Source organism: Lygodium microphyllum, chromosome 19 (genome assembly GCF_053477565.2).
Source record: "Lygodium microphyllum isolate KBCC chromosome 19, Lygodium_microphyllum_v1.1.10, whole genome shotgun sequence".
In the NCBI taxonomy this organism is placed as follows: Eukaryota; Viridiplantae; Streptophyta; class Polypodiopsida; order Schizaeales; family Lygodiaceae; genus Lygodium; species Lygodium microphyllum.
Genome location: NC_141153.1, coordinates 43,095,850 through 43,110,093, shown reverse-complemented (window position 1 = coordinate 43,110,093; position 14,244 = coordinate 43,095,850). Strand labels below are relative to the sequence as shown.

At 39.0% G+C, this 14,244-nt stretch overlaps 1 protein-coding gene across 1 annotated transcript in view; it reads left to right on the top strand.

Annotated features, from left to right (window-relative positions):
* LOC148019795 (uncharacterized) overlaps positions 1-5,104 on the top strand; it is a 100,717-nt gene extending 95,613 nt beyond the window's left edge. Inside the window, exons 10-12 of the mRNA XM_087699970.1 lie at positions 3,698-3,776; positions 3,961-4,095; positions 4,181-5,104. Coding sequence (XP_087556096.1) covers positions 3,698-3,776; positions 3,961-4,095; positions 4,181-4,459 — 493 coding nt within the window. The 3' untranslated portion in view covers positions 4,460-5,104. The remainder of the gene's footprint in view (positions 1-3,697; positions 3,777-3,960; positions 4,096-4,180) is intronic.
* Positions 5,105-14,244: the final 9,140 nt, after the last annotated feature.

Here is a 14,244-nt window from a genome sequence, read left to right as displayed (position 1 = left end):
TGGGAATTCACACAATGAAGGGAGTGGAAACGTAGTCCTTCGGGTAGTGGGCTATTGAAGTAATCAATGGAAGGTGAAAGACACCCATCGAGGGAGCGAACCGCAGTCCTTAGATGATGTCGATGATGAGGAAGATGATCACCAGTTGTCGACGGAGCAAAGTGCAGTCCTGAGACACAAGGAAAATGGCTTGGGCAGCAAACGCAAATCCTAGAGGCCAGAATCCTGAAAACACAAATTTCAAGAGCTTGAATGTTGATGCCTGTGTAGGGGAAGGTCGCCAGATGTGGAGGTGATGCGTGATGATGGAAAATGTAGATTGTAGAAGACACCTATGTGCAAAATGCAAGGTGGATGAGGACGCTAGTTGGTGAAGATTGATGCCAGTGTGGGAAATTGAGGCTTGGTGCCCTTGATCACAACAAACACAAGTTGCAAAAGTGCCACCAGGTAGCAATGATGTAGCCAGCTATAGAAAACACCTCCAAGGTGCCAAACACAAGATACATATGACACCTAATGGGTGGAGGCTGTTGCCAAATCCAGACGATTGATGCTTGATGATGGGAGAGATGTCGCCAACAACAATGGAGGGAGGTTGCCAACTGTAGAAGACCTCCAAATGCAAACCTGTTGATGAGAACAAGGCGCTTGAAGAAGAAGAGGAAGGGTGACCACAAACTGCAATGCCCTCTAGTAGGGATATAGGCAATAGTGGAGTAGAGAGAAAAGAGTGTTGGAGTGATGGAAGAAGAGGGGCGAAGAATGACTGAAGTGGTGTGGTGGTGAAGAATGAATGAAGTGATGGCCTATTTATAGGCCAAAGTTATCTAGGGTGGCGCACAATTATGTGGGCGTCCAATCACGAAATGATCAGAATGTGTACACCAACCCTTTTTGGGGGGGTTAGTGTGAAACCCTAATTGAAGTGGAGAAATTGAAGAAGTGGCTTCTCAACACGCCCCCTTGGTCCCCAAAAAGGGAGAAAGAAAGAGGAGCAAAGAGAGAGAGAAGAATAAGATGTAGAGGATCTTGGAGATCCAAGATTTCCACCTAAAAAGTAACTAGTAGTAAGGAATAGTAGACGAGATGAACTGTAGAATTTGACTCCACCTCGGGAGAGAAGCCACTAGCTCCATATCTCCATGCTGGAAGGAATTCGAAGGCCTTGTCACCAAGTCACGGTTGAACTTGTAAGACCGTGATCTAGGCAGTATCTGAAGATCTTGGGAATCAATAAGAGAAATGACTACTTGAAGATTGCCATCCTGAAAGAGTAAATGGTGGGTGAAGAACTTCATGATGAGTAGGTGCCCTCTCTTAGGGTGGAGATGGAGGGGCTCCTTTTGAATCCGAAGAAAAAGTAGAAGCCCCCTCTGAGGGCAAAGAAAGTATATCCCCCTCTGTCAGAGAAAGGAAATCTAGAAACTCATGGATGATGGACTTGGAATCATCTAATGAGGCAAAGGAAGTGTCACCGTTCGAGCCGAAGAAGTTATCTGGGGTGTCGAAGATATCAAAGAGCTTACAGAGGTGGCCTCTTGAACATGAGTAGTTGAGGGTGGGGAAAGATGAGGCTTATCTTGAGCCAAGGGTGTGGGCAATAGTTACTATCTCTCAATGGAGTGGATTGTGGAGTGAAGTAACAGAAGGTGTCAAACAACCACTATCACTCGAAGGAGCGGACTGCCAAAGGGATAGTATCCAACAATCACTCTCTATTTGAGGAGCGGAATGTAGAACTACGGGTTGTCGAGGTGGCATTTTTGAAACCTTAGAAGAAGTAGAAGCGATCTTCATAGCGCATCGTAGTGGTCGCGGGGAGGCCGTGGTGCTTGACGAGCCTCTTTTTGCTTGATAGGGCTTAGTGTATATCAGATGCATCTTATTGCCTTGAGCATAAAAAATCGGAAAGCCGATGCCAAATAAACTCTGTGAGCTAGAAGGTAGAGGTGGCACAACGAGTGCCTGGGGTTAGATGAATATGCTTCAGTAGTGTAGGGAGCAAAGATCCATGTCAGCTAGTATCTATGGGAAGTTTGGTGATGTTAGAAGAGGAGCACCCAATGGTCTATCCATCTGCTTGGGGAGAAGTCATAGCACTGGAGTGTCAACCTATAAAAGGGAGGGTTTGAGGGAGAGGAAAGAAGGGTATCTCTGTCTGTTGGTGATGCAACAGAAGTGGGAAATTTGAAGGTGATGCAGAACCCGAAATGTGTCCTTGCTTTCTCCGATGAACAAGGTCTTTAGCTCTTTGAGCTCCTGTGCTGTGATAGCATTTCAAGATAACAGGTATGCTCTGATACCATGTCAAAAAATCACTAAGAGACTAGAGCTCCTAATGATCCAGCAGAAGGGGGAAATCAGAAGGTGATGTTGAAGCCCCAACCTGTCTTTGCCTTCTCTAACGAATAGGATCTTTAGCTCTTTGAGCTCCTACGCTTTGACACCATAGTAGATAACAGGAAAAGATATGCGATGATGTAGAGAGACAATAGGATTTTCGGGGAAAACAAAGTGTGTACGGCAAACACAGAGAGAAGAGAAACTTAGGAACACAAGCAAAACATGACGATGATGCACTAAATCATGGGGTCTTCCAATGGGAGATGTGCTGTGTGATTTATTAGTACTATTCATGTAATAGGTTTCTGGTGGTTCTGATAGCCTGCAGGCCTCGTAAATATTTCCAGTGAGAGAGTTAATGTCTGTTACTTCTTTGCTGACCTGATGGTCTGACGTAAATATTTACTACTAAATTCAATTATCTTCACGAGAGAGAGAGAGAGAGAGAGAGAGAGAGAGAGAGAGAGAGTGTGTGTGTGTGTGTGTGTGTGTGTTGCATCCCTCTGATTGGGTCTTCGGCAAGGTAAAATATCCCACTCTTGTGCACCACAAATGAAGATATTGTTTCATTTTCTTAGATTTTGGGGCTAGTGGCACAATTGGGTTACCAAGAATGCCTTCATCTTTGATTCTTCCTTTGGGGTACAAAGTCATGTTACTAGGCTGAAGGGTTTTCTCCATTGGCGGTTGGATCTTGTTCAGCACGTTGGCCTTCTCCCTCAGGAGGATTTAGTTTCTTGGCATGTGGCAGTTTCTTTTGCTATTGTGCTATGACTCTTGTACTTCTCATGTGATTAATATAGTCGGCCATTTGTTTTTTTGGGGGGAGGGGTGGGGGGTGTGTGCAGTGGCAGAAACACCTGCAAGGTAGAGGTGGAAGGAAGGGGGATCAAGAAGGGGTACTGTGACTTTTAATCTGTCCGTGTCAATGTCACAAACAACTCATCATGTTCTGAAAGAGGGGAACAGCTGTGACTTGAGTGAGGTGGTAGGGATGTCATCCCGATTGCAACAGGTGTCAGGAATGTCTGAAAAGATCCACAGCTTGTCTTGACTGCTATAAGACATGCTTTAACACCTCCATCACCAGAGCTTGCAGCTGCTCTTGCCACAGCCAAAGATGGGAATGTTGTGGCTGATTCATAAATGATGTGAGAAACTGGCATCTTTCTCTTATTGGTAAATCTGGGGAATATTCAGGCCTAACCTGGGAATGTTTTTAAGTAGGTTATTGATTTTCATTTTTCAGGGCTGGAGTTTATCAAGATGTTGAAAGTGCCAAGTTTAATAGATCTGACTTTGGTCACATGAACTAACAGCTCTAACAAGGCATTATCTGTTTTACTTGTAGGGGAGTTGATTTCTCATCATCTGCTAATGAGATCAAGAAAGCTTATCGTAGGGCAGCTCTTAAGCATCATCCAGATAAGGTACCTAGGCTCCAAAGCTCTTAGGGAGAGAATCTGAGGCTTTTGCTTTTGTCTCTTGGAGTTGTATTACATGCTTCTAAGAGGTTTGAAATAGCTAGAATTAGAGAAAAAGAGTGATTTGATCAAAGCATATGATAATGAGGATTGCTGTGAAAGCTCAAAATTCACTTGCGTGTGTTCTCAGGCAGGACATTTTTTGACACGTGAGAACGGAGGTGATACAAGTGTAGTGAAGGTGGGCGAGGAGGTTTGCAGGGATGCTGAGAGGTTGTTCAAAATGATTGGTGAAGCTTATGGTATCTTATCAGACACAGGAAAGGTTGGTTTTCATTTTTCTGCAGCAAATGCCATTACAAATTATATGCATAGCTTGTGTTCAATTTTTAATCTTATCACAACTGCAGAGGTCCCAATATGATATGGAAGAAGAGGATCGAAAGCTAAAAGCAGAAAATCGTGCAAGAAGTCGCGCAAGCTCTTCCAAAAGGTATGGATCTCAAAATGAGAGCCATGGCGGGCGACATCGGGACAGGGAGGGTGGTTGGCATAGATACCCTCACCACCATCAGCGTTGGCAGTGTGGGCCAGATGCAGCAGAGCCAGACACATATGCTCGCAGAAGCAACTTTAAGAGCAGTCAGAGAACATACAGAAGCCCTGGCTTTTACACTAATGAAGTGTAAGTGTGGTAGTGAGGACTTGCAGCCTGATGTGAGATTGTGTGCCTGTTGTTCAGACCAGCTGGGCCAGATGCAGCAGAGCTAGACATATAGATGCCCTGGCTTTTACACTTATGATGGAGTGTAACTGCAGTAGTGAAGACATCCAGCCTGAGCTCTGATCTGAGATTGCACACCTATTGTTCAGACCTGCCTGTATATTCCCTATATGCGTTTTACAAATAACTATGAGCAGTATAGTTGTACCAGTCTAGGAGATTATTGGTCTGTAGTTCCAATACGGGATCACATGGTTTACAATGCAGATGTATTTGCAGCATAGCATGAGTGTATGCCATGAATGGGCTTGCTAATGCTGAAGGTCTCAAAGCTTCTTGCATTCACATTCTGCCAGTATTTCAGCTTCACCTTCAGGACTTCCCATGCCGCTTTGAATTAAGGGGATATAATTCCCACACTGCTTTGACCTACTGTATGTAGGGTATGGTCTGAACTCCAATAATCTTAAGAGCATATAATTTTACAGCTCATCCATGCGTCTTGGTTTAGTTTAGTTTAGTTCTTCTGTGCAACTATAAAGGAAATACCCTTTGCAACTTTATAAAAAAAACAAAAAGCAAAATTTAGATATTTCTTGTCCATACAATCACCTTTATTCATATCCTTACTCAATTGCTTGTGCATCTGGGCCACATTTCTCCGTTGGTACAAATGTATATGTATATCCCAAGCCGCCTCATATGTGAGATAATGGTGCACATTGCAATCAAGGCATAAGCCTTTGTATTTTGCTATCCCAATAAATCTGCTCTAGGGTAAGTGGTGGGTGGTGCTTTAATTGAAGCAAAACTAGGACATGCAATATCATTAACCATACTTGTTTTTGTTGTACTCGTGGCTTCTAAAACTCCACTAAGACATTTTTAAATTCCATGCACAATGTTTCAAAGCTCCTTTGCAATTGTTATATGATGCATCATGTAAGCCTTGTAAGCCCATAGTGGTAAGTCCACAGTGGATAGTTGTTTCCATTCAGCTTGTCCTCAATAGTTATACACACAATCCATCATTATTGTCAGTCATCCATTGATTGTACTTGATGCTAAAGTGGTATATATGGAGGAGAGTATGCACAAAAATAGCTTGTGCTACATGGAAGAAGACAGAGTAGATTGTAAGGGCTCTTGCTTGTAGAATTGATTGTTGTTGAGAAGGATCGAATATTTGAGTAGTAGTGCTAAAGCAAATATGTATACATACAAGGTTGCGAGAAAAAGATTTAAAGAGAAAAAATTGCTTTGGAGATTTAAGTCTATTCACACATTACTATCAAAATATAACAAAAAGAATATACAAGGTGCGTAAGGATGTGGTATATGTACATCCATACTTTGTTGTAATGTATTCTCTACCATAGTTATTAATTATGATGAAAGTCTATTGCTCAAAGAGAAGTGTTAGTATATACAATTGATTAAAATGCATGGCATAGCAGAGAATAGCGTTAGAGGGAGTCAGTAGTACAAATACATTATTTGTATGCTCCATGGTATTCTCTTGATGGACCAATAGAGCCATTGAGATTAATGTCCAAACACTCAAAATATCACATCCTTTACACAAACATATCAATATCAAACACATTGATAATTTGCAAATATATTTCTCAACATAGTACAATTTCAAAACCACTCTTTACAAGATGATTCTTTTATAAAATTATTTTTATTGAACAAAAAACTTTGTACAACTTGCTCTCTTGGTAGCTAATATCAAACCCTTCTTAGATTCACCACCCTCATTTGGAATTGTGCCTTCTAATGCTTGATGTATTGGGATCATAGAGGCATCCCTCTACATCCTTAGATTAGTAAGGGGATTACAACAACCATAACTAGAGATTTACTTCTTGAGCTGCCATAGGAGTGAATCCTTCCCTCGTGGAGACCTACTACATTGGACACACAATGCTTTGAGTAGTTCATTCATAACTCTTGCTAACAACTTGTTCAATTTTTAGTGGCATGATGGAGCACTTGGTGAGACACAATGCTATAATTAATTTATCTTATGTGGCTAGACTACACAAATGTTGATTAGTGTATTAAAAATAAGAATAATGGCAATCAAGTTCTAATGAAACCTTGAGAAGAAAACCTTCAAAGAAAGATTCTTAACACTTTTCATAGTTGTGGTAGAGAATACATTACAACCATTCTTGACACTAGTTCCAAGGATCAATTTTAATTCATTGCTATGGAGTCTCCTTTTTGGGTTTGATAATCAATTTTTTAAGGTCAAGAACAACAATTGGTCTTGAGCAACCTATCGATCTAGAATTGACCATTGATCTATTGTCATTCTTATGAGCAGTAGGGATAGTCCTAGGGTCTTGAAGTCTATTTTGAATCTCTAGGATACATTAATGTAGATTACATGCAATACTTTGATGATTAATCATATTTAGACTTTATCTACCTAGAGTTTGAATTCTTACTTGATTTATTAGTTTGCTAGGTTGGGTTTAGTTTTTACTCTAGTTATGCGTTAGATATCAATTCTTGGATATTCTAGCTATAATGTCTCTTGGGTATTATAAGGTCCACTTTGGATCAAGAATGGAATAATTATGCTAAGAGAATAAATCTAAAGTCCTTCAGCATTATCTAAAGTCTCTTGGGTATTGTAAGGTCCACTTTGGATCAAGAATTCAATAATTATGCTAAGAGAATAAATCTAAAGTCCTTTGGTGTTATCTATCAAAGTTCCTAACTCTTTAGATAAGGTTGGAACTTTCACTAATAAATTTTTGAATCAATTGATCAACATGTTCCTTATAGGGTGTTCATTAGGTTGTGATATGAGGGTAACGTGTAATGTTGTAAGATCTTCTAACAATCAATATACATGATTTAGTTGGTGTTCTCTTAACTAGATCGACATGTTCCTTATAGGGTGTCCATTAGGTTGTGATATGAGGCGAACATGTAATGTTGTAAGAACCTCTAACAATCAATATAAATGATTTAGTTGGTGTTCTCTTAACTAGATCTAAGTTTAGCTTAATCTTTTTAAGTCAATGTAGATTCTTGTAACAATTGACTTACCTTTTTTTGAATAAGGTTCCTTCTTTTAGCTTTGCCCTTAGGTTTGATCTAAGATTTATATTTGACTTATGTATTCTTTGAACCTTTAGTGGCTAGATGTTCATGTTAAGATTCCAATCTCTAGTTGATTCCCATGATGTATCCTTCCTTATTTAACCAAGGAGCCTAGATTTTAGTTTAAAAACATGCCATAATTCCTATTCATTAGGCTATCATTAAGATGATGCTAAGTGTTTCTAATCGACCTTTAACCCATATGAACCTAAATATTATTGGAAGGATTTAAAGAATTAACAATGGAGGTATCTCTAGACTCATAGTTACATATGGGTGTGCTAATGTATTTTTTGTGAGATTGAGGATGGTGTAGTGATATTTGAATGTCTACATGGAGCCATGTTAATCATCAAATATTTGACATGCTTCAAAATTTGAATAAAAAAACCTTGATCTCCTTGGTCTTTTCATAGATGGGTAGGCCATAGTAGCCAAAAGAATAGAGCTAATCAAGGTAGAGAAGGCTAACCCATAAAGTGAAGATAGCAAGATCAGTGGAAAAGGCTAGGAGGTGATGGTGGTGGCTAAGAGAGCATCGAAGATGGTATGGAATTTTTTTTTGAACCTTTAGCCATCACTTTCTTTGTGTATGTGTGTCCAAGGTGATGATGATAACGATAATTTTGGTATAGATATATAGAATTTCTTGCAAATCCACATTTTGTATGCCTTATGTGAACATATGAATGGAAATTTTGAAACACAAAATATGACTTTGGGTGATATTATAATGTGCAACTGTAGGATTATCCTTTTAAGCTACAACGGGCTTTGATTCCTTCTCATTGTTATTGATTGGTCTTTGTTGACTCCGACCTCTCTTTGATTGCTTCGATCAATCCTTTGTGATTTGGACCAAAAATTTTCATAGTCATTCTAATACCTTTCCTATTTGGAATTCCACTCTCTAGATGAGTGCTAGTTCCACGGCATGTTGATGTGTGTAGCATATGAGGTAGCATCAAGGAGTTAGTTGTAGGACACGAATGAAGAGGTAATGGTTGGGTTGGGAGATATTGAAGGAAAGGAGGTGGATTTTAATGTCAATAGGTGTTTTTGAGGTACCTAAGACAAGATTCCATACTCTTCTTGAGGATAGTGCCTAATGCAATATGCTAACCATGGGTGCTTGTGCAATGTGTTTGGGAGATAGGTCTAAAACTAGGCAAGTAAAAAATTCAAAGGTATGTTCCACACTTAAGGAGGGACTGAAGTACTGAGAAGTTGGATGTGTTTAGGAGATAGGTCTAGAACTAGGCAAGTCAAAACTTCCTAGATATGTTCTATAGCTATGGACCAAATTAGCGAGAAGTTGGATGTGTAATGACATTGAAGGTGACATTTTTGTCAAGTGAGCCTAGGATGTTCTACTGTTAAATTGTGTCATGTGCAAAAAGGTCTAGAGTTTAGAGATGGAGCCCATCGACTAAGGCTATTTGACATTTCTAAGTGGAGGGCCCCTTGGTGCACTATTACTGTGTGCATCTATCTACTACCGATGGAGCTTTTTCTCTCTTTTATTACTTTCATTTCTCTTTTTTTCTTATTATTTTCATTTTTCATTTCTACCTTTTTTGTGACTTTTATATCTCAAAGATTAGTCGTAAGGTTTGATCAATGCTAGCCTCACTATTGGATAATCTTTTATGAGTAGCCACGCCTAATTGGAAGGATTATGGAAGGGAGGGTGAAAGTAATGGGCAAGCTATGTAGTTATATCTTAATAAGAATATAGAACAAAAGACAAGCATAGCCATTGCACTTCAATCAACTCCAACATTCACTTCCCAAAGAATAGGGTTGGCAGCTATTTCTCAAACACCATGGGGTTTTGTCTTAGAAAATGCATTAATAGATGTAGATATTACATATTACTAGGAAGGATGGATTTGGACATTTTGGGAATGCTCAGACAAAGGTAGAAAAAGATGGTACCAAGTCCCCTTGTTGAAAAAAGTAGGTGGAGTTACGTTCCTTAGTGTTAACATTCGCAATATTTGAGAAGTCAAACCAAGGTCAAATGAAGCTCCATGCCATCATAGATATGGCTAGCATGTTAGATCACCCTTCTCTTTTAGTAATGGTGTCACAAAAACCAAACCATGTGTGGCCATTCATGTCCAAAATGTTGCCCTTCCATGCTGACTAGGCTCTTAAGAGTCCTTTGTTCTAAGTTCATAGTTGGATCTATAAAAAGTTCTCTTCACTACCCTTGACAAAATCATCTCGTTTTAGTGATGAGCCTATCAATGATGGATACATGAAGTAGTTTCTTGTGATTTTGAAAGATCACAAAGTTGAAGGTGATAGGTTAACCCTCCTAACTTATGTTGATTTGAACTCCTTAATGGGCATGTGAAATTCTTTAGTTTTCTATGACTCAACCATCTCCAAGGGAGTCTTGTTGGACATTTCTTGGGTTGAGGATTTGAACATTCTAATAATACATATGACTACTTTTTGATTTGATTACAATAGATTGGTTGGGGGATCTCTAGCAAATGTAATGCTCACTTTGCTCTTGGGATCTATCCTTTGGCTTTATGTCTCATCTATCGTCAAATATCATGATGGAGAAGCCATCCTTGGTGGTTTGAATACCTCTATTAGGCTTTTCCCTAGGTCCTATAGTTTGACATTAGAGCTAAAAGGCTCTCCTATTTTTTCTATCACTATGATGTTGATGCCTTTTATCTTTACCCAATATAGCTTTTCATCTTTTAGGTTCAATTATGATCCTCTTTGACATATTCTACCTCTATCCTACATAGTGTGGTGCCAAATTCATGATGCAAAGTAGCTTCAACTATGGCTACTTTCTACCTCAAGCTCTCCAAGTCATCCTCCTTTGGTGGCAATTTATATAGCCATTTAAAACATATCCTATTGAATAAACATGAAATGGATTGTCATTGGCTCTTTCTCCTTCAATAAGTCTCTTTTTAGAGTTACTTGATTCAATTTCGAGACTAAGTTTCACATTAGCGATCTTCCCTTATCTTGTACCTTTCTAGACTCAGTTTCTAGGGACTTGGTGGTATGGATGAGTGTTTTTGTGATAGTGCAAGCTAGATCCAATATATGCTTCAACTATTCATGGCAGCATGTGAGATTTTTTGAGCTAATAGTGAGCATGGTAGTCTTGGCTTTTTTTCTTGAGAAATTTGTAGCTAGTTCTAATAGCTTGCTTCACCAATGCTAATTGGTTCTTCAACTCATCCTTAAGGCATGCAATCTCTTCTTACTCATCCTTGAGCAATTGTTCTTACTCCTCTAAGGTTTCTCTAAGAGATTGATCTCATTAGTTGCCTCAAGGATCTCTTGGGATGCTTTTGTCCTATTTTGTTGGTGTGAAGTTGTCTCCTCATCCCTAATAAACCTTTATCATTCCTACCTCTTCTTGAATTATTTGTCCTTATTTTCTTATAATTATTGATAGAGTTTATTAAAAAAAAGCAAGAACATCCACTTTGGGCAAGTTCATGGGTCATTTTGTTGTTATCTTTATAGTAATGAATCTTTTGATTGTGAAGGCTAATATGGTAAATTATGTTGATTACTTTGTCATGCCTTCCACCTTTGTAGGTAGTTGCTTCATCATGGCTACTTGGCCTTGCACTAAATCTAATATCTCTCGAGTTTAGCTATATGCAAACAATGTCACCCCCTCATATGCTTCATTATGGCTACTTTGCCTTTTAGAAAGTCCAAAATTTGCTAAGACTAGCTATATCTAAAGAATGGCATCCCCTCATATGCTTTTCCTTGCCCTAACCTATGCTTGTAATTGCTTGCTCCTAGACTCTTTCTAGCCACTCGTGGAAATCCTATTTCTTTTTTTCTTCAAAAAAGATTATAATGGTGTGCTCATAGCCTCCTACACTTTCTATCAATTGGCTTGGATAGCCTCTTGTGTAGTGCTTGATTGCTCCTACAATGGCCTCACTTTCTCTTTCTCTTGTCCACCTATCATGCATTACTTTTTTCATGTTGTTTTTGCCTTTTCCTACTCTTTCAAGTTCTTCTTTCTTTTTGGTATCAGAGGTCTTCTTCCTCTAGGCCTCCTCTAGTTCCTTCCTTAATAGCTTATTCCTTTTAATCTTAATCTTCTATGATGAGGTAGTTCTTTGCTATGCTAGGACTATGATGAATCAAAGACTCAAGTCTAAGGATCATTCAGGGCCTCTTTGAGGATTTGAACTAACACCCTACCAAAGCTCATCATGGTGATTGTAACATCCATCCCTCTTCTTTTTTGTCCATGTCCACATTCTTTGAGCATTTTAATACAATTCTTCTATGATTGTATTGAAATTCTACTAGGGGATCTAGATTGAATGGATGCCATGCTAAGATGTAGAGATAGGTGATGATATTAGATTAGCTACATTTAGTTATTCTTCATGCAATAACCTTTTCTAGTAGTGGGTGATGTCAAAGCCCTGATGGAAAATACAAATTTCTTGCAAGGATTATTGACCTTCATAGTATGTGAGGTTGTACTTAAATGTCCTAATTGACATTGTTAGAATATCAAGCTCCTGTTACTCTTCAGTCAGTCTATCTTTATGTATGTGACCAACATTAGCTGGATACAGCTGTACATGTGTGTGGCATTCAATAAGTTGGCGTAGTCAGTGACTTAACCACAATTAGTCTCGGTTAGTCATACCTACGTGTGTAAGTCTCTTTCAGTTAGTATGATGGAAGAATAATGGAAGAAGAACAACAATGAGCTGAGGCTCATCTTTCGCTCCATTCTGTCTCTCTCCCTCTCTTCCAACATGGTATCAGAGCTTGAATGCCTAAAGTGTGAAGGCTTGGTAGTGGCCATTTGACATCAAGACATTAGATATAAAGAAAACGTCATCAAAGGAGACTGTGCATGCAACCCGTTTTTTTGTGGAAGCTATATCTTGCTACAAAAATAGTTTTTGGAGAAAGAGCTCGCGAGTCCCGACCATTTCAATGTGGTCTACAACTTTGCAGAAGAATTTTTTTTTCAAATTCCTCACAAATGTTGAGATATTTAGCACATACCTATGCAGACTGGCTGTTTACTGTAGTAAATAGGAGGTGATTCTAGGGCATTGGTGGCTTTCATCCTAACAATGTATATGCCATTATTATCATGCATTTGAGCATGATATTGGAGTGTTAAATGCTCAGTTTTGGAGCTTATTTGTAGGGCTGGAAGCAGTGAACTAGTTGCTGCCCTGAATTTGGAAACAATATATCTTCATGGTTGAAGTATTTGTGATGCTTATTTGCTAGAGACAAATGCTTGGATCATACCACTTGAGTGGTAGATGCTTTTTGGGATATTATGAGTGCTGAAAGTCCAAAGTTTGGACTGATTTGTTGCTGGTTATACCAGGGTATTGACTGGTTATTGTCTGTAGGAAGGATACCTATCATCTTCACTTGACATACATGCAATATATTCTGACCGGTTGGATATGTATCAACTCCTGCATAGAGTGGCAAGTGAATGAGATGTTTTGGGGTTGTTTTAAGGTTTGAATACTCTTGTTTTAACATAGAAAATATTGTTGATTATAACAGTGGGATGATTGTATTTGGTACTGCTACTTTCATACACTACAAACATTTATACTTGTATGGACATAGTTTGTTGCTGGGATGTTTTGCCACTACCATAGAGTGTTTTGAACTGATTTGAGCTTGATTTATGCTCAATTGACTATATTTTTTCATTGTTGGAATACAATTTATAGCAAACAGATTGTCAAGAAAACTATCTTGAATTGCAAAAAACTGTCATGAATAGCAAAAATCTGGTCCTAAACTGTAGGAAAAGGAATCAGATACTTACAGGTTGTATACATAATTGAATACCTAAGCTGCAACTATGGAAAATGCTCAAGGCACTGAAAATATCACTCAAATTGTGGGAGAAAGTTGTTGTTGTTGTTTTTTTTTTTTGCTTTATGGAAGTTCCGTATGAAGAATTTTTTGGTTGGCAGAGGTTATTGGGACTTATGTACAAGTGATGAGGCTGAATCAGAAATGCATGAAAGCAATCCGACAAATGATCAGAAAAGGGCTCATAAGCTATGGATTGAGAGAGCACGCAAGGTGTTACATTGGTTTCCCTTATGTATATCAGATGCTATGGTTATACAGATTACTGGATTCAGTTCCCCAAAGGATGCATGGGACATACTCATGAAGAATTATGGAAATGTAACACGTGCAAGAAAGATTCAGCTAATGCAACAATTCAATAACTTGTCTAGGAATGACAGAAGCATTCATGCCTACACTATAGAGATCAAGAACATAGCGGACTAGCTTGCCACCATTGAATCTTCAGCGTCCAAGGATGATATGATTATAGTAACATTGAATGGACTTGGCAAAGAGTATAAAGCATTTGATACGTCTATTTTTGTGAGAGCTGAATCCTGTGATTGGGATGAGTTGATTGCTCTGCTGCTGCATGAGGAAGTTAAGCTTGGGATGAATACATGTTCTAGTACATCTCAAAGCAGAGACACTGTTCTTTACTTTAGCCAGTGTGGTAGAGGTGGCAGAGACCATGTCTCTTTTCGAGGTCGAGGAGACACTCGAAACACTTATGGATAGCATCAGCAGAATGCG